This window comes from Nerophis lumbriciformis, linkage group LG20 (assembly GCF_033978685.3).
Source record: "Nerophis lumbriciformis linkage group LG20, RoL_Nlum_v2.1, whole genome shotgun sequence".
Taxonomy (NCBI): domain Eukaryota; kingdom Metazoa; phylum Chordata; class Actinopteri; order Syngnathiformes; family Syngnathidae; genus Nerophis; species Nerophis lumbriciformis.
The window spans coordinates 40,136,029-40,155,000 of NC_084567.2; the positions used below are offsets into that span (position 1 = coordinate 40,136,029).

Genomic DNA, 18,972 nt, shown 5'->3' on the forward strand with positions numbered 1-18,972 from the left:
GCATACACAATCAATTGCTAATGAGTCTGATCATTAAAAAATGTTTTGAAACATGGTTTGATTTGATTTATCAAAAAAAAAAAAGAAAAAAAAAAAACAGTTTAGCCTCGGAACATATGAGCCCACTCGCGTTTCTAGTCGGAGTTGTTTTGTAATCTCATCCCACCCGGTTTAACCTGCTTGAGAGTGGGGACATTTCCGGTTATTTTTTCCTACTATTTTATTTATTTTGATAAGTTATTTATTTGATTAAGTAATTTATAAAAAAAAATATATATATATAACTCACGTCGTGACCGACTCTGACTGATTAAAAAATGTGCTCGTATCCATACTATATATTAGGGGAATGACAACCGAAATATTATTGTTTATAAATGCATACACAATCAATTTTTAATGAGTCTGATCATTAAAAAATGTTTTGAAACATGGTCTGATTTGATTTATCAAAAAAAAAACAAGAAAAAAAAAAACAGTTTAGCCTCGGAACATATGAGCCCGCTCGCGTTTGTAGTCGGAGTTGTTTTGTAATCTCATCCCACCCGGTTTAACCTGCTTGAGAGTGGGGACATTTCCGGTTATTTTTTCCTACTATTTTATTTATTTTGATAAGTTATTTATTTGATTAAGTAATTTATAAAAATATATATATATATATATATATATATATATATAACTCACGTCGTGACCGACTCTGACTGATTTAAAAATGTGTGAATGTAAATTGCGATGATCTATACTATATATTATGGCACATGAACTACAACAAGATCTGATAGCTCAGTTACAGCTCTTTTTATTACCAAATATGTGTTTTATGTTCAATAATTGCACCAAGAAAAATTCCTAGTTTGTGAACCCGTTCTCAAACAATGGCAAAAAAAGAAAAAATCTGATTCTGATATTTGAGGAATGACAACCGAAATATTAATTTTATAAAGGCATACACAATCAATTGCTAATGGGTCCGATTATTAAAAAAAATGTTGAAACATGGTCTGATTTGATTTATCAAAAAAAAAAAATAAGAAGAACAAAAACAGTTTAGGCTCGCGTTTCTAGTCGGAGTTGTTTTGTGTGATCTCTCCCTATCCGGTTTAAACTGCTTTAAAAGTGGGGACATTTCCGGTTTGTGTTTCCTTACCTTCAGAATTTACAGATACAATATTGTATGAAATATCATATTCTCAATGGAGGAGGCGACGGATTTGAAAATAGGGTTAACCCTCAAAGAGCTGACCGTCTCCGGGTTGAGTGACGGCGACGAAGTGGCGGGCTGCTCGTCCACTTTGGAGCTGCAGGACTTGAAGCTGGTGTGTGTGGAGTATCCTGCCATCATTGCTAGTGTGGACAAGATGCTGCACACGCTGGGTGGAGAACTAACCATGTCTAAAGTAAGCCTGATAGAACTTGAAACATAGAATCATAGCTTGTGTTTAGTAGAACAACACTAAAATTTGGTATTGTATATTAAGTATTTGGCCACCTGCCTTGACTCACATATGAACTTGAAGTGCCATCCCATTCCTAACCCATAGGGGTCAATATGGCACCTTTTGCAGCTATTACAGCTTCAACTTTTCTGGGAAGGCTGTCCACAAGGTTTAGGAATTTTCCACCGTTCTTCCAAAAGCGCATTGGTGAGGGCACACACTGAAGAAGGCCTAGCTCTCAGTCTCCGTTCTCATTCATCCCAAAGGTGTTCTATCGGGTTCAGGTCAGGACTCTGTGCAGGCCAGTCAAGTTCATCCACACCGGACTCTTGTCATCCATGTCTTTATGGCATACTTGCCAACGTGCTTGCTAGAGATGCGCGGATAGGCAATTATTTCATCCGCAACCGCATCAGAAAGTCGTCAACCATCCGCCATCCACCCGATGTAGCATTTGATCAGAACCGCACCCGCCCGTTGTTATATATATCTAATATAGACGATGCAAGGCATTAGTGAGGTTATAAAGCTTTTGCCTGTTAAAGAAAGGAGACTGATCCAATGCAGCACAGACATTCGCGTGCCACGCTGTCACGGCCCAGACGCACACCAGTGCGCAATCATATGGGAGCCGCGCTGAGCGCACCTCCAAGCGCGTCTCGCTGCCGGCGACGGCCGGGTATGGGCCCGACGCTCCAGCGCCATCCATTTTCAGGGCTAGTTGATTCGACAGGTGGGTTGTTACACACTCCTTAGCGGGTTCCGACATCCATGGCCACCGTCCTGCTGTCTATATCAACCAGGGTGAGCCCCACCCCTTTTCGTGAGCGCACTGCGCGCGGAGTGACCCCCGTTACGCGCCCCCGGCAACAGGGGTGGCGGGCAGGTAAGCTGCGCGGGCGGCGCGCGCGGAGTGACCCCTGTTACGAGCCCCCGGCCACGGGGGTGGCGGGCAGGTAAGCTGCTTACCTGCTGCGCGTGACGCCGGCCGCGGCGAAGGCGGACGAGGCGGGGTGTCGGTGCGGTGGGCGCGGTGGTGACCCTGGACGTGCGTCGGGCCCTTCTCGCGGATCGCCTCAGCTACGGCTCCCGGTGGGGCCCTCTCGGGGGAAGGGGCCTCGGTCCCGGACCCCGGCGAGGCGTCCCTTCTCCGCTCCGTAAAAGTGTCCATCTCTTCTTTTTTTTCTTCTTCTGTTGTGGCATATGCTGCAGGTGCCTGCTCGTTTTTCGTATGTGGGTAACAACATTTAACTATGTATATATATTTCCCAATTGGTTTAACTGCCACCCGCCTGAATCTATTTAAAATCTAATTTTTTTTTATTTCAACCGCCCGACCCGACCCGCGGATAAAATCTAATTTTTTTTAATTTCATCCGCCCGATCCGCGGATAATCCGCGGACTCCGCGGTTGTGCCCGCAAACCGCGCATCTCTAGTTCTCCCGAATTTCTCCCAATTGCCACCCGGAAAACAATATTGGGGGCGTGCCTTTAGCGTCCTCTCTCACCTGAAAAGGAGACTATTATATACCGTATTTTTCGGACTATAAGTCGCAGTTTTTTTCATAGTTGCGACTTATACTCAGGAGCGACTTATGTGTGAAATTGTTAACACATTAGCATAAAATATAAAATAATATTATTGATCTCATTCACGTAAGAGACTAGACGTATAATATTTCATGGGATTTAGCGATTAGGAGTGACAGATTGTTTGGTAATGTTCTATATGTTATAGTTATTTGAATGACTCTTACCATAATATGTTACGTTAACATACCAGTTGGTTATTTATGCCTCATATAACGTACACTTATTCAGCCTGTTGTTCACTATTCTTGATTTATTTTAAATTGCCTTTCAAATGTCTATTCTTGGTGTTGGCTTTTATCAAATGGATTTCCCCAAAAAATGCGACTTATACTCCAGTGCGACTTACTGTATATATGTTTTTTTCTTTCTTTATTATGCATTTTCGGCCGGTGCGACTTATACTCCGGAGCGACTTATAGTCCGAAAAATACGGTATATATGTCTCAGTTATCCATAGGTTTATCTACAACCCATAAAGTATGCAGGCACGGAGCTATTTCTCAGCGTGTATTTATTCCAGCCGGCATGTTGATACACTGACACACAACATCCGGATTCCCATCATGCATTGCTTCAAAACTACGGCAAGTAGTAATGTCCAAAAACATAACAGAGACGAAGCAGAAGAACGAAGAAGAGACATGGCGACGACGATCAAGAAGAAGAAGTATGCTTGCAAGTTCCAAAATGATTGGAAAAAAAGAATTTCAGTTCATCCAGGACAGCTGGAAGGGGAAGGGGTATGCTGCCTCATACCTGCCAACTACTCCAGTTTTCCCGTAATTAGTACGGTTTTCATCAACCTATTCCGGGTTAGGGTTGCAGTGATAAAAAATACGTTTTTTCATTAATTAAATTTTTTTTTTTTTTTTTTAAAGTTTTATTCACGAAATCGCGTAACAACAATGACAATCGACACTGCTTCCCGTAACTTCCTATCGAGCCATTCCGAATGCCATGCGCGAGGCTATTTATAGCATCGCTGCCAAGCACGAGGCACCTGTTGCCATTGTTTCCAAACGAATCATGGAATCAGCCGGAGACAAATCGCAAACGAGTCTTAAACCGAAAAGAAAACTGCAGTCATTCCGTGAAGAATATTCAAAAGCCTATCCGGGAATAATTATCCGTTTCCAAAAAGGGTGAAAACTACGCGAATTGCACCTTGTGCAGACAAGATTTTTCGATCGGACACGGAGGAATTAGCGATGTAAAAGACCACGTCGGGACAAAAAAACACAAGTCTAATGCCGTTGCTAGCGATACAAGTGGAAAACTTTCAACGTTTTTCGTCGCCCAAACAGATTCTTTGGATGTGATAAATGCCGAAGTTTTATTTACGGAGGCAATAATTGAGCATGGACTTCCAATCGCACTGGCTGATCACATGGGACAGTTAAATGTTTGTAATGCAACCTTTAAAAATCATTACGGGGTGATCGCGGTCCCAAAAATAAACTTTTCTTGCATGATAATGTCCAGAAAAACTAGCTTTATATTACTATAGAGTCCTTTTAACGAATGAGTTTGATGGTTTATCACAAACCTTAAATGAAAGAAGTCCTTTGTTCTCCTGCACCATGCATGCGCTTTGGCCTTGCTTCGTGTTTGGTGCGCAATCCTGTCGGCTGTATTTCACAGCACGTCTTTGACAACTTGAAGTGGCATAAAACATTTAAAACAAAGGGGTTATAGGAACAATCACTTTCAGTGTTTTATGCCACTTCAAGTTGTCAAAGACGGTATGCTGGTGCCCGACTGCCACAAGTGGAACAAACATTTGAAACAAAGGGGTTATAGGAACAATCACTTTCAGTGTTTTATGCCACTTCAAGTAAACTTATCATAAAGTTACCATATCATTTTTGCAGTATGATCAATCTGATAGAATAAATTTGGATTTTAGCCACAAAAAGGTAATGACACCAATGTTATCTATTGGAATTGTTTAGTACTGTTATACTGTTAAAAGTGTTTATACTATTTATGCTTTCAAGTCCAAGTTGAAGAAATCTTGTTAAATGTTGACAGCATAACTACCAAAATACAGAAGTATGTCCTTAATATTTTTGCAGTGCTATTTCTGTTGAAAAGTTAAAATGATTACATTAGAGATGTGATGTGCCACTTTTCAAGTGTCTGATGGCTTAAATTAATTTTCATGAATTTTTCATATTTTGAATTCTTTTGAAAGGCTTACAAAAAAAACTACATTTGAATTGTAATTCCATGCTATTGACAGGACTATTAATTTTAATGAAGTTAGCTTACCATTTTTACAGTATGATAATTGTGATAGAAATGTGAATTTTAGGCACAGAATATTTTTTACAATTGAACAAGGCAGTAGATTATACAAGCTTGGACAGAAAGTTAATAATGACACCAATTTTTTTTTTTAATGGAATTGTTTAGTACTGTTTTACCATTTGTTTACTGTAAAAAGTGTTTATACTGTTTATACTTTCAATGAACAAATTGAAGTCTTGTGAAAGGTTGACAGGATAACTGGCATTAACTGTCAAAATAATTTCAAACTATTGAAGTTAGCTTGCAGAATAAACATGTCAATCAACCCATATGATTTTTGCTGTAATATTTTTGTTTTGAAAAGTCACTGTGACTGATAGAAAAGTGATGGTTTTAGCAACATTTTAACCTGTCTGAATGCTAATAATCATTTTGCGTCGAGGGGGGCGAAGTAACCCCCCACCAGGACTTTGTCCTGGACCTACCCTGGACCCTGGCTACTAGGTTTTTCTGATTTCAAAAGTTGGCAGGTATGTGTTAATAGGAATTTTCCACCGTTCCTCCAAAAGCGCATTGGTGAGGGCACACACTGAAGAAGGCCTAGCTCTCAGTCTCCGTTCTCATTCATCCCAAAGGTGTTCTATCGGGTTCAGGTCAGGACTCTGTGCAGGCCAGTCAAGTTCATCCACACCGGACTCTGTCATCCATGTCTTTATGGCATACTTGCCAACGTACTTGCTAGAGATGCGCGGATAGGCAATTATGTCATCCGCAACCGCATCAGAAAGTCGTCAACCATCCGCCATCCACCCGATGTAACATTTGATCAGAACCGCACCCGCCCGTTGTTATATATCTAGTATAGACGATGCAAGGCATTAGTGAGGTTATAAAGCTTTTGCCTGTTAAAGAAAGGAGACTGATCCAATGCAGCACAGACATTCGCGTGCCACGCTGTCACGACCCAGGCGCACACCAGTGCGCAATCATATGGGAGCCGCGCTGAGCGCACCTCCAAGCGCATCTCGCTGCCGGCGCCGTCGACCGGGTATGGGCCCGACGCTCCAGCGCCATCCATTTTCAGGGCTAGTTGATTCGACAGGTGGGTTGTTACACACTCCTTAGCGGGTTCCGACTTCCATGGCCACCGTCCTAGCTGCTGTCTATATCAACCAGGGTGAGCCCCACCCCTTTCGTGAGCGCACTGCGCGCGGAGTGACCCCTGTTACGCGCCCCCGGCAACAGGGGTGGCGGGCAGGTAAGCTGCGCGGGCGGCGCGCGCGGAGTGACCCCTGTTACGAGCCCCCAGCCACGGGGGTGGCGGGCAGGTAAGCTGCTTACCTGCTGCGCGTGACGCCGGCCGCGGCGAAGGCGGACGAGGCGGGGTGTCGGTGCGGTGGGCGCGGTGGTGACCCTGGACGTGCGTCGGGCCCTTCTCGCGGATCGCCTCAGCTACGGCTCCCGGTGGGGCCCTCTCGGGGGAAGGGGCCTCGGTCCCGGACCCCGGCGAGGCGTCCCTTCTCCGCTCCGTAAAAGTGTCCATCTCTTTTTTTTTTCTTCTTCTGTTGTGGCATATGCTGCAGGTGCCTGCTCGTTTTTCGTATGTGGGTAACAACATTTAACTATGTATATATATTTCCCAATTGGTTTAACTGCCACCCGCCTGAATCTATTTAAAATCTAATTTTTTTTTAATTTCAACCGCCCGACCCGACCCACGGATAAAATCTAATTTTTTTAAATTTCATCCGCCCGATCCGTGGATAATCCGCGGACTCCGCAGTTGTGCCCGCAAACCGCGCATCTCTAGTTCTCCCGAATTTCTCCCAATTTCCACCCGGAAAACAATATTGGGGGCGTGCCTTTAGCGTCCTCTCTCACCTGAAAAGGAGACTATTATATACCGTATTTTTCGGACTATAAGTCGCAGTTTTTTTCATAGTTGCGACTTATACTCAGGAGCGACTTATGTGTGAAATGATTAACACATTAGCGTAAAATATCAAATAATATTATTTATCTCATTCACGTAAGAGACTAGACGTATAAGATTTTATGGGATTTAGCGATTAGGAGTGACAGATTGTTTGGTAAACGTTAGTGATGGGTTGATGAGGCGTCATGAAGCGTTTCGACACATTGCAAAACTGTATTGATACTGTGTCGATACTGTGTCACTAAATACTGACATCTGCTGGACATTAAAAATCCCTACAGGCAACCTATGGACCGACTCAACTGACACTGATTTGATGCCCTAGTACAGGGGTCACCAACCTTTTTGAAACCAAAAACTACTTCTTGGGTACTGATTAATGCGAAGGGCTACCAGTTTGATACACACTTAAATAAATAAATATATTGTCATTTGTAAGTTACACGTAAGTGTGATTTAAACAAGAATAGCTAAATAAATACATTTATATATATATATAAAAAAATGGGTATTTCTGTCTGTCATTCCGTCGTACATTTTTCTTTCCTTTTACGGAAGGTTTTTTGTAGAGAATAAATGATGAAAAAAAACACTTAATTGAACGGTTTAAAAGAGGAGAAAACACGAAAAAAATTTAAATAAAATTTTGAAACATAGTTTATCTTCAATTTCGACTCTTTAAAATTCAAAATTCAACCGACAAAAAGAAGAGAAAAACTAGCTCATTTGAATCTTTTTGAAAAAATGAAAAATAATAATTTATGGAACATCATTAGTAATTTTTCCTGATTAAGATACATTTTAGACTTTTGATGACATGTTTTAAATTGGTTAAAATCCAATCTGCACTTTGTTAGAATATTTAACAAATTGGACCAAGCTATATTTCTAACAAAGACAAATCAGTATTTCTTCTAGATTTTCCAGAACAAAAATTTTAAAAGAAATTCAAAATACTTTGAAATAAGATTTAAATTTGATTCTACAGATTTTCTAGATTTGCCAGAATAATTTTTTTGAATTTTAATCATAGTAAGTTTGAAGAAATATTTCACAAATATTCTTCGTCGAAAAAACAGAAGCTAAAATATTTATTATTCTTTACAATAAAAAAAAAATTTTTTTTTACTTGAACATTGATTTAAATTGTCAGGAAAGAAGAGGAAGAAATTTAAAAGGTAAAAAGGTATATTTGTTTAAAAATCCTAAAATCATTTTTAAGGTTGTATTTTGTCTCTAAAATTGTATTTCTAAAAGTAATAAGAAGCAAAGTAAAAAATAAATGAATTTATTTAAACAAGTGAAGACCCATCCATCCATCCATTTTCTACCGCTTATTCCAAGTGAAGACCAAGTCTTTAAGATATTTTCTTGGATTTTCAAATTCTATTTGAGTTTTGTCTCTTTTAGAATTAAAAATGTCGAGCAAAGCGAGACCAGCTTGCTAGTAAATAAATACAATTTAAAAAAATAGAGGCAGCTCACTGGTAAGTGCTGCTCTTTTGAGCTATTTTTAGAACAGGTGTGAACTGGTCCTTACGGGCTACCTGGTGACCGCGGGCACCGCGTTGGTGACCCCTGCCCTAGTATATACAATAATATAAACCAAGTCATCGTATTTCATTTAGGATTATTTCATATCTTCATTTAAATAAAAATATATTTTTATCTTTTTTAGATACAGTCAATAAATAATGTGAACATGTATCATAACATGGAAATCTAAGAGAACGTGTTGTGGATGATTGTGGACTGGGAATTTTTTTAATTTTATTTTTTTACACATTTTTATTTAAAAAAAAAAAAAAAAGTTTTTCCGACGTATTACATTTTAGACGATTTCTCTACTTAGTTATTATTTCTCCGGCTGTAGAAAAGACACGCTCACAGGGCACAGAGGAGGCGTCAGTGCGACACAGTTCGCGTATCGGTCACGTGACCAAAACAGCTCATGATCGGTCACGTGACTTTCTAAAAGCGGTAAGCGCACCGACACAGGGTTTTGCTCTATGAGCTCGACGCATGCGCCGATGCATCGGTGTTGCATCGGTGTTGCCGGACCCATCACTAATAATCATGTATTTTGTCAAAAGCAGTTATTTTCACATTTGTCATTTCTCATCCCATAGACCTACGCTCACCCGAATCTGCGGCTCGAGCTGCGCTACCGACCCGCGGACCCTTTCTGCCATTTTCTGTGTGGAAACCGCTACTCGTCCAACAACCTCCTTCTCAAGGTGCGAAGGCGAGTCCGCAAAAAAGACAATAAAGTTGCCGAGGTCAACATGGAGATACTCGGAGTCATTGGAACGACGTATAAATTTCAAGGTTTGATTGATAGCTTCTTGTGCCGTCTTGGTGGGTGTGTGTGTGTGTGTGTGTGTGTGTGTGTGTGTGTGTGTGTGTGTGTGTGTGTGTGTGTGTGTGTGTGTGTGTGTGTGTGTGTGTGTGTGTGTGTGTGTGTGTGTGAGTGTGTGTGTGTGCGCTTTGCCATTCCTTTTCGTCTACCGCTCCAGTGATAAAACTTTATTTTCTGCCACATTGGTGAGTAGTAGTATCCTAGAAGCGTCTTCGAAATCGTTGCGGCTTATTTAGGGATGTCCCGATCCAGGTTTTTGCACTTCCGATCCGATACGGATATTGTTTTTGCATTTCCGATCCGATACCGATACTGACCGATACTGGCCTATCCGAGCATGTATTAAAGTTTAAAGTTATTCAGCCTACTTAGTTGTCAGAATCATGTTGAAAAGGGTTTTAGTACTCTTGATAACAACTAGCCAGCTGAATTAGGGGAGTTTGAATAATACACAATGGTCGGTAACAAGAAACTGACATGTTTATTCAAGGATAAACACAAAATAGACAAAATTATACATGACAAACAGAAATGGCATCATTGAAACTAGGGCTGGGCGATATGGCCTTTTTTTTAATATTGCGATATTTTAAGGCCATATTGCGATACACGATATACAGGTAAAAGCCAGTAAATTAGAATATTTTGAAAAACTTGATTTATTTCAGTAATTGCATTCAAAAGGTGTAACTTGTACATTATATTTATTCATTGCACACAGACTGATGCATTCAAATGTTTATTTCATTTAATTTTGATGATTTGAAGTGGCAACAAATGAAAATCCAAAATTCCGTGTGTCACAAAATTAGAATATTATTTAAGGCTAATACAAAAAAGGGATTTTTAGAAATGTTGGCCAACTGAAAAGTATGAAAATGAAAAATATGAGCATGTACAATACTCAATACTTGGTTGGAGCTCCTTTTGTCTCAATTACTGCGTTAATGCGGCGTGGCATGGAGTCGATGAGTTTCTGGCACTGCTCAGGTGTTTTGAGAGCCCAGGTTGCTCTGATAGTGGCCTTCAACTCTTCTGCGTTTTTGGGTCTGGCATTCTGCATCTTCCTTTTCACAATACCCCACAGATTTTCTATGGGGCTAAGGTCAGGGGAGTTGGCGGGCCAACTTAGAACAGAAATACCATGGTCTGTAAACCAGGCACGGGTAGATTTTGCGCTGTGTGCAGGCGCCAAGTCCTGTTGGAACTTGAAATGTCCATCTCCATAGAGCAGGTCAGCAGCAGGAAGCATGAAGTGCTCTAAAACTTGCTGGTAGACGGCTGCGTTGACCCTGGATCTCAGGAAACAGAGTGGACCGACACCAGCAGATGACATGGCACCCCAAACCATGCAAATTTTGCATTTCCTTTGGAAATCGAGGTCCCAGAGTCTGGAGGAAGACAGGAGAGGCACAGGATCCACGTTGCCTGAAGTCTAGTGTAAAGTTTCCACCATCAGTGATGGTTTGGGGTGCCATGTCATCTGCTGGTGTCGGTCCACTCTGTTTCCTGAGATCCAGGGTCAACGCAGCCGTCTACCAGCAAGTTTTAGAGCACTTCATGCTTCCTGCTGCTGACCTGCTCTATGGAGATGGAGATTTCAAGTTCCAACAGGACTTGGCGCCTGCACACAGCGCAAAATCTACCCGTGCCTGGTTTACGGACCATGGTATTTCTGTTCTAAATTGGCCCGCCAACTCCCCTGACCTTAGCCCCATAGAAAATCTGTGGGGTATTGTGAAAAGGAAGATGCAGAATGCCAGACCCAAAAACGCAGAAGAGTTGAAGGCCACTATCAGAGCAACCTGGGCTCTCATAACACCTGAGCAGTGCCAGAAACTCATCGACTCCATGCCACGCCGCATTAACGCAGTAATTGAGGCAAATGGAGCTCCAACCAAGTATTGAGTATTGTACATGCTCATATTTTTCATTTTCATACTTTTCAGTTGGCCAACATTTCTAAAAATCCCTTTTTTGTATTAGCCTTAAGTAATATTCTAATTTTGAGACACACGGAATTTTGGATTTTCATTTGTTGCCACTTCAAATCATCAAAATTAAATGAAATAAACATTTGAATGCATCAGTCTGTGTGCAATGAATAAATATAATGTACAAGTTACACCTTTTGAATGCAATTACTGAAATAAATCAAGTTTTTCAAAATATATTTACTGGCTTTTACCTGTGTATATATATATATGTATATATATATATATATATATATATATATATATATATATATATGAGTGTGTTGCGTGGAAGGCTGCATGTCCCCACATAAACACATATATATATATATATATATGTGAGTGTGTTGCGTGGAAGGCATGAGACCCTGATCAAAAGTTTACATACCCCAGTGACTTTGATCTGATAGCATTCACAAAAGTTGACCCAAACAGGTTTGAATTACTAATCAAGGTTCTAATCCTCACCTGTGATAGAAAGCCATTTCTGCGCAAATGTCACAAAGTACCCCGCTTACATTACGCCAAACAGCACACAGACAAGCCTCAAAACTTCTGGAACAAAGTAATTTGGAGTGATGGCTTTCTTCTGGCGACTCGACCATGCAGCCCATTTTTCTTCAAGTGCCTCCTTATTGTGCATCTTGAAACAGCCACACCACAATTTTTCAGAGAGTCCTGTTTTTCAGCGGAAGTTATTTGTGGATGTTTCTTTGCATCTCGAACAATTTTCCTGACTGTTGTGGCTGAAATCTTTGCTGGTCTACCTGAATCCCTCATTTTCTTAATCAGCGTTTGAACACTGCTGATTGGCATTCTCAATTCCTTGGATATCTTTTTATACCCCTTTCCTGTTTTATGCAGTTCAATTACCTTTTTCTCGTAGATCCTTTGACAATTCTTTTGCCTTCCCCATGACTCAGAATCCAGAAACATGTGTTCAGCACTGGATGAAAAGGTGCAATGGTCTGTCAGAAGCTCAGAAACTCACTGACCTTTTATACACACACATTAATTACAAACAAACATGTCACAGGTGAGGATTGGAACCTTGATTAGCCATTCAAACCTGTTTGTGTCAACTTTTGTGCATGTTATCAGATCAAAGTCACTGGGGTATGTCAACTTTTGAGCAGGGTCATTTGGGTACTTTCTTTTGTCATTTTGATTTAAAAAGAGTAAACACAGTTGTTTGCCAATAAATAGCTTCACACAACCATTAAGCATGAGTGGAAGAAAGGTTTTTGTGTTATCATTCATATTCTCTGAAGAATGGCCAAGAAAACATAAATTGTCCCAAGGTATGTCAACTTATGAGCACAACTGTAAATAGTGACGGTCCGATTTGAGCAACTTTGTCAACGTGAACGTTTGTGTGTGCCTGACCTGAATATCAAAGCATGTTTTGTCTGTTGCAGGGATGGCAGACTACCAATGCCTTGCCGTGCACAGCCAAGATGGAAAACATGCATCTTTGTATGACAAAATTATCCTGCGCAAACCAGAAAAGCAAGAGTTCTTTGAGCAGCCCATGCCATACTTCATCCCCCCAGCCATCTTTTCACGTCTCGACAGTCCCGTGGATTATTTCTACCGACCCGACGTCAATCAAAAACTGTAAGCGTCGTCGTCGTAGTAATGATGCGATGCTGATTTCATTTTGGTGCTCACCTTTTATTTCACGTTTCTTGACACAGGCAAGGAGATGTACAGAACAAGGCCAATTTTATTGGTTTGAATAGAGTCCGGCGGTCTCACAATGCCGTTTTCGTCAGTTTCGCGGATCCTAGTGTGCCGAGCGAGTGCATGGAGGCGGCCAAGACGAACTGGACGCGAATGTGCCTGAGGGACAATGACAGGCAGGCGGAGGAAAAACTGGCAGCGGTATGTTTGCAATCACGTTCAGGTAGGGGTGTAACGGTACACAAAAATTTCGGTTCGGTACGTACCTCAGTTTAGAGGTCACGGTTCGGTTCATTTTCGGTACAGTAAGAATTCAACAAAATATACATGTTTTGGTTATTTATTTACCATATTTGTAAACAATGGCTTTATCCTTTTAACATTGGGAACACTATAATAATTCTGCCCACGTTAATCAACGTTAAACTGCCTCAAGTTGTTGCTCAGATTAAATAAAATGACAAAACTTTTCTTCTACATATAAAAAGTACAACATTAAACAGTTTCAAGTCAACTCATCATGCTTAATTTATTACAGCATTTGGGAAGCCTGTAGTTGATTTTTATTATGTAAATGTTATATTTTAATCAACCTGTGATAGCAGGGACCCTGCCATTCAAAACTAGGCTGCTGCATTACTAATGATTAATGTAACTATAGCTGAAAAAAAGGTACAATAGCAATAGGAGAGACCATACTTGCCTACCTTGAGACCTCCGATTTTGGGGGATGGGGGATGGGGGCGGGGGGGCGCGCGGTTGGGGGCGTGGTTAAGAGGGGAGGAGTATATTTACAGCTAGAATTCACCAAGTCAGGTATTTCATACATATATATATATATATATATATATATATATATGTCTTAATAAGGTTATCCAAAAAATAGTGCTCGATACCGTAGTAGAGCGCAATATATGTATGTATGGGGGAAAAAAATCACAAGACTACTTCATCTCTACAGGCCTGTTTCATGAGGGGTTCCCTCAATCATCAGGAGATTTTAATGGAAGCATTCACATACCATGGTTTATATAGGGCACAGAGTGGGTGGGTACAGGCTGGCGTAGGGGCGTGGTGATTGGCTCATGTGTTACCTAGGAGGTGTTTCCGTCTGTGGCAGCATGCTGATACAATTTCGCTGCGCTTGTTGAGGGATGACAGGTCTGGACGGTATATAATTGAAAGAGAAACTGTTTATTATATACCGTCCAGACCTGTCATCCCTCAACAAGCGCAGCGAAATTGTATCAGCATGCCGCCACAGACGGAAACACCTCCTAGGTAACACATGAGCCAATCACCACGCCCCTACGCCAGCCTGTACCCACCCACTCTGTGCCCTATATAAACCATGGTATGTGAATGCTTCCATTAAAATCTCCTGATGATTGAGGGAACCCCTCATGAAACAGGCCTGTAGAGATGAAGTAGTCTTGTGATTTTTTTTCACATACATATATATATATATATATATATATATATATATAAAAGAAATACTTGAATTTCAGTGTTCATTTATTTACACATATACACACACATAACACTCATCTACTCATTGTTGAGTTAAGGGTTGAATTGTCCATCCTTGTTCTATTCTCTGTCACTATTTTTCTAACCATGCCGAACACCCTCTCTGATGATGCATTCTGCTTCGTCTCCTTGTTGTGTGCGCAGTTGTGCACTGCACTCTCTAAAAGCCCTAGATGTTATTGTCACATATGCATGTACAGTAGATGGCAGTATTGTCCTGTTTAAGAGTGTCACAACATTGCTGTTTACGACAGACAAACTGCTTTACGGTAGACGGAAACGTGACTGCTGTTGTTGTGTGTTGTTGTTACCGCGCTGGGAGGACGTTAATGAAACTGCCTAACAGTAAACCCACATAAGAAACCAAGAACTCGCCCTCGATCATTCTACAGTTATAACGTGATTGGGCAGGCACGCTGTTTATATTGTGGGAAAGCGGACGTGAAAACAGGTCAGGTCCGCATGGCCTGAATTTCGGGAGATATTCGGGAGAAAAGTAATCAAAAAACCAAACCCCAAAACTCAAAATTGCACTCTAGCGCCCCCTAGGAAAAACACAGACAAAACTGCTTGTAACTTCCGGTAGAAATGTCGTAGAGACATGAAACAAAAACCTCTACGTAGGTCTGACTTAGACCTAGATTTCATACATTGACATCCTTCAGCAAAAATCAACAGGAATTCCCCTTTCAAAACAAACATTTACTAAAAACAGTCACTTTTGCCTCTTTGAGCTGTAATTTGACCCTCTTAACATGCTTAAAAACTCACCAAACTGGACACACACATCAGGACTGGCAAAAATTGCGATCTAATAAAAAACCCAACGCCAAAACTCAAAATTGCGCTCTAGCGGCCCCTAAGAAAACACAGACACAACTGCTCCTAGGAAGAAAACTCAGACAAAACTGCCTGTAACTTCCAGTAGAAATGTCTTAGAGACATGAAACAAAAACCTCTATGTAGGTTTTACTTAGACCTACATTTCATATAATGACAACCCCCAGCAAAAATCAACAGGAAGTTTGCAATTCCCCCTTCAAAACAAAAGTTTTGTAAAAAACGGTCACCTTTCTTCAAACATTATCTCCTCTGAGCATGTTTGTTGTTTCGGCTTCAAACTAACACAGGAGAGAGATTAAACCCTTCTGATTAAAAGTTGACGAAAGAGTTTTGATACCGGCTCCGGTTTTGATTTTATGACCCTTCAAAGAGCCGCTGCGCTGATGCTGCTGCACTGCTGCTTTTTTAAGATGGCTGCTCAAAAGCACGAAGCACCAGCATGCCCACACTATGCTGACAAGGTAGGTACACTAGACAAAAGTATTGGGACAATTCGGACTAAAAGTAGACACAAGTATTGGGACACTTATGACGAAAACTAAACAAAAGTATTGGGACACTTACAACTACCACCTGCCAAATACGCGGGCCCGACCAATGCTGCTTGCAGCTTTAATTATTATTATTATTCCGCCGCCTCTTTGAGCTGTAATTTGACCCCCTTAACATGCTTCAAAACTCACCATATTTGACAAAAACATCAGGACTGGCGAAAATTGCCATCTAACCAAAAAAAACAAACCCCAAAACTCAAAATTGCACTCTAGCGCCCCCTAGGAAAAACACAGACAAAACTGCTTGTAACTTCCGGTAGAAATGTCGTAGAGACATGAAACAAAAACCTCTATGTAGGTCTGACTTAGACCTAGATTTCATACATTGACATCCTTCAGCAAAAATCAACAGGAATTCCCCTTTCAAAACAAACATTTACTAAAAACAGTCACTTTTGCCTCTTTGAGCTGTAATTTGACCCTCTTCACATGCTTAAAAACTCACCAAACTGGACACACACATCAGGACTGGCAAAAATTGCGATCTAATAAAAAACCCAACCCCAAAACTCAAAATTGCGCTCTAGCGGCCCCTAAGAAAACACAGACACAACTGCTCCTAGGAAGAAAACTCAAACAAAACTGCCTGTAACTTCCAGTAGAAATGTCTTAGAGACATGAAACAAAAACCTCTATGTAGGTTTTACTTAGACCTACATTTCATATAATGACAACCCCCAGCAAAAATCAACAGGAAGTTTGCAATTCCCCCTTCAAAACAAAAGTTTTGTAAAAAACGGTCACCTTTCTTCAAACATTATCTCCTCTGAGCGTGTTTGTTGTTTCGGCTTCAAACTAACACAGGAGAGAGGTTAAACCCTTCTGATTAAAAGTTGACGAAAGAGTTTTGATACCGGCTCCGGTTTTGATTTTATGACCCTTCAAAGAGCCGCTGCGCTGATGCTGCTGCACTGCTGCTTTTTTAAGATGGCTGCTCAAAAGCACGAAGCACCAGCATGCCCACACTATGCTGACAAGGTAGGTACACTAGACAAAAGTATTGGGACAATTCGGACTAAAAGTAGACACAAGTATTGGGACACTTATGACGAAAACTAAACAAAAGTATTGGGACACTTACAACTACCACCTGCCAAATACGCGGGCCCGACCAATGCTGCTTGCAGCTTTAATTATTATTATTATTCCGCCGCCTCTTTGAGCTGTAATTTGACCCCCTTAACATGCTTCAAAACTCACCATATTTGACAAAAACATCAGGACTGGCGAAAATTGCCATCTAACCAAAAAACCAAACCCCAAAACTCAAAATTGCACTCTAGCGCCCCCTAGGAAAAACACAGACAAAACTGCTTGTAACTTCCGGTAGAAATGTCGTAGAGACATGAAACAAAAACCTCTATGTAGGTCTGACTTAGACCTAGATTTCATACATTGACATCCTTCAGCAAAAATCAACAGGAATTCCCCTTTCAAAACAAACATTTACTAAAAACAGTCACTTTTGCCTCTTTGAGCTGTAATTTGACCCTCTTAACATGCTTAAAAACTCACCAAACTGGACACACACATCAGGACTGGCAAAAATTGCGATCTAATAAAAAACCCAACCCCAAAACTCAAAATTGCGCTCTAGCGGCCCCTAAGAAAACACAGACACAACTGCTCCTAGGAAGAAAACTCAGACAAAACTGCCTGTAACTTCCAGTAGAAATGTCTTAGAGACATGAAACAAAAACCTCTATGTAGGTTTTACTTAGACCTACATTTCATATAATGACAACCCCCAGCAAAAAATCAACAGGAAGTTTGCAATTCCCCCTTCAAAACAAAAGTTTTGTAAAAAACGGTCACCTTTTTTCAAACATTATCTCCTCTGAGTGCGTTTGTTGTTTCGGCTTCAAACTAACACAGGAGAGAGATTAAACCCTTCTGATTAAAAGTTGACGAAAGAGTTTTGATACCGGCTCCGGTTTTGATTTTATGACCCTTCAAAGAGCCGCTGCGCTGATGCTGCTGCACTGCTGCTTTTTTAAGATGGCTGCTCAAAAGCACGAAGCACCAGCATGCCCACACTATGCTGACAAGGTAGGTACACTAGACAAAAGTATTGGGACAATTCGGACTAAAAGTAGACACAAGTATTGGGACACTTATGACGAAAACTAAACAAAAGTATTGGGACACTTACAACTACCACCTGCCAAATACGCGGGCCCGACCAATGCTGCTTGCAGCTTTAATTATTATTATTATTCCGCCGCCTCTTTGAGCTGTAATTTGACCCCCTTAACATGCTTCAAAACTCACCATATTTGACAAAAACATCAGGACTGGCGAAAATTGCCATCTAACCAAAAAAACCAAACCCCAAAACTCAAAATTGCACTCTAGCGCCCCCTAGGAAAAACACAGACAAAACTGCTTGTAACTTCCGGTAGAAATGTCGTAGAGACATGAAACAAAAACCTCTATGTAGGTCTGACTTAGACCTAGATTTCATACATTGACATCCTTCAGCAAAAATCAACAGGAATTCCCCTTTCAAAACAAACATTTACTAAAAACAGTCACTTTTGCCTCTTTGAGCTGTAATTTGACCCTCTTAACATGCTTAAAAACTCACCAAACTGGACACACACATCAGGACTGGCAAAAATTGCGATCTAATAAAAAACCCAACCCCAAAACTCAAAATTGCGCTCTAGCGGCCCCTAAGAAAACACAGACACAACTGCTCCTAGGAAGAAAACTCAGACAAAACTGCCTGTAACTTCCAGTAGAAATGTCTAAGAGACATGAAACAAAAACCTCTATGTAGGTTTTACTTAGACCTACATTTCATATAATGAC

General features: G+C 40.9%; 1 protein-coding gene across 2 annotated transcripts in view; it reads left to right on the forward strand.

Annotated features, from left to right (window-relative positions):
- Positions 1-1,110: 1,110 nt before the first annotated feature.
- gtf3c5 (general transcription factor IIIC, polypeptide 5) overlaps positions 1,111-18,972 on the forward strand; it is a 36,342-nt gene continuing 18,480 nt past the window's right edge. For both annotated transcript variants that reach the window (XM_061980891.2, XM_072915361.1), the window contains exons 1-4: positions 1,111-1,397; positions 9,346-9,544; positions 12,967-13,165; positions 13,246-13,432. In XM_061980891.2, the coding sequence (XP_061836875.2) occupies positions 1,194-1,397; positions 9,346-9,544; positions 12,967-13,165; positions 13,246-13,432 (789 nt within the window). In that variant the 5' untranslated portion in view covers positions 1,111-1,193. The remainder of the gene's footprint in view (positions 1,398-9,345; positions 9,545-12,966; positions 13,166-13,245; positions 13,433-18,972) is intronic.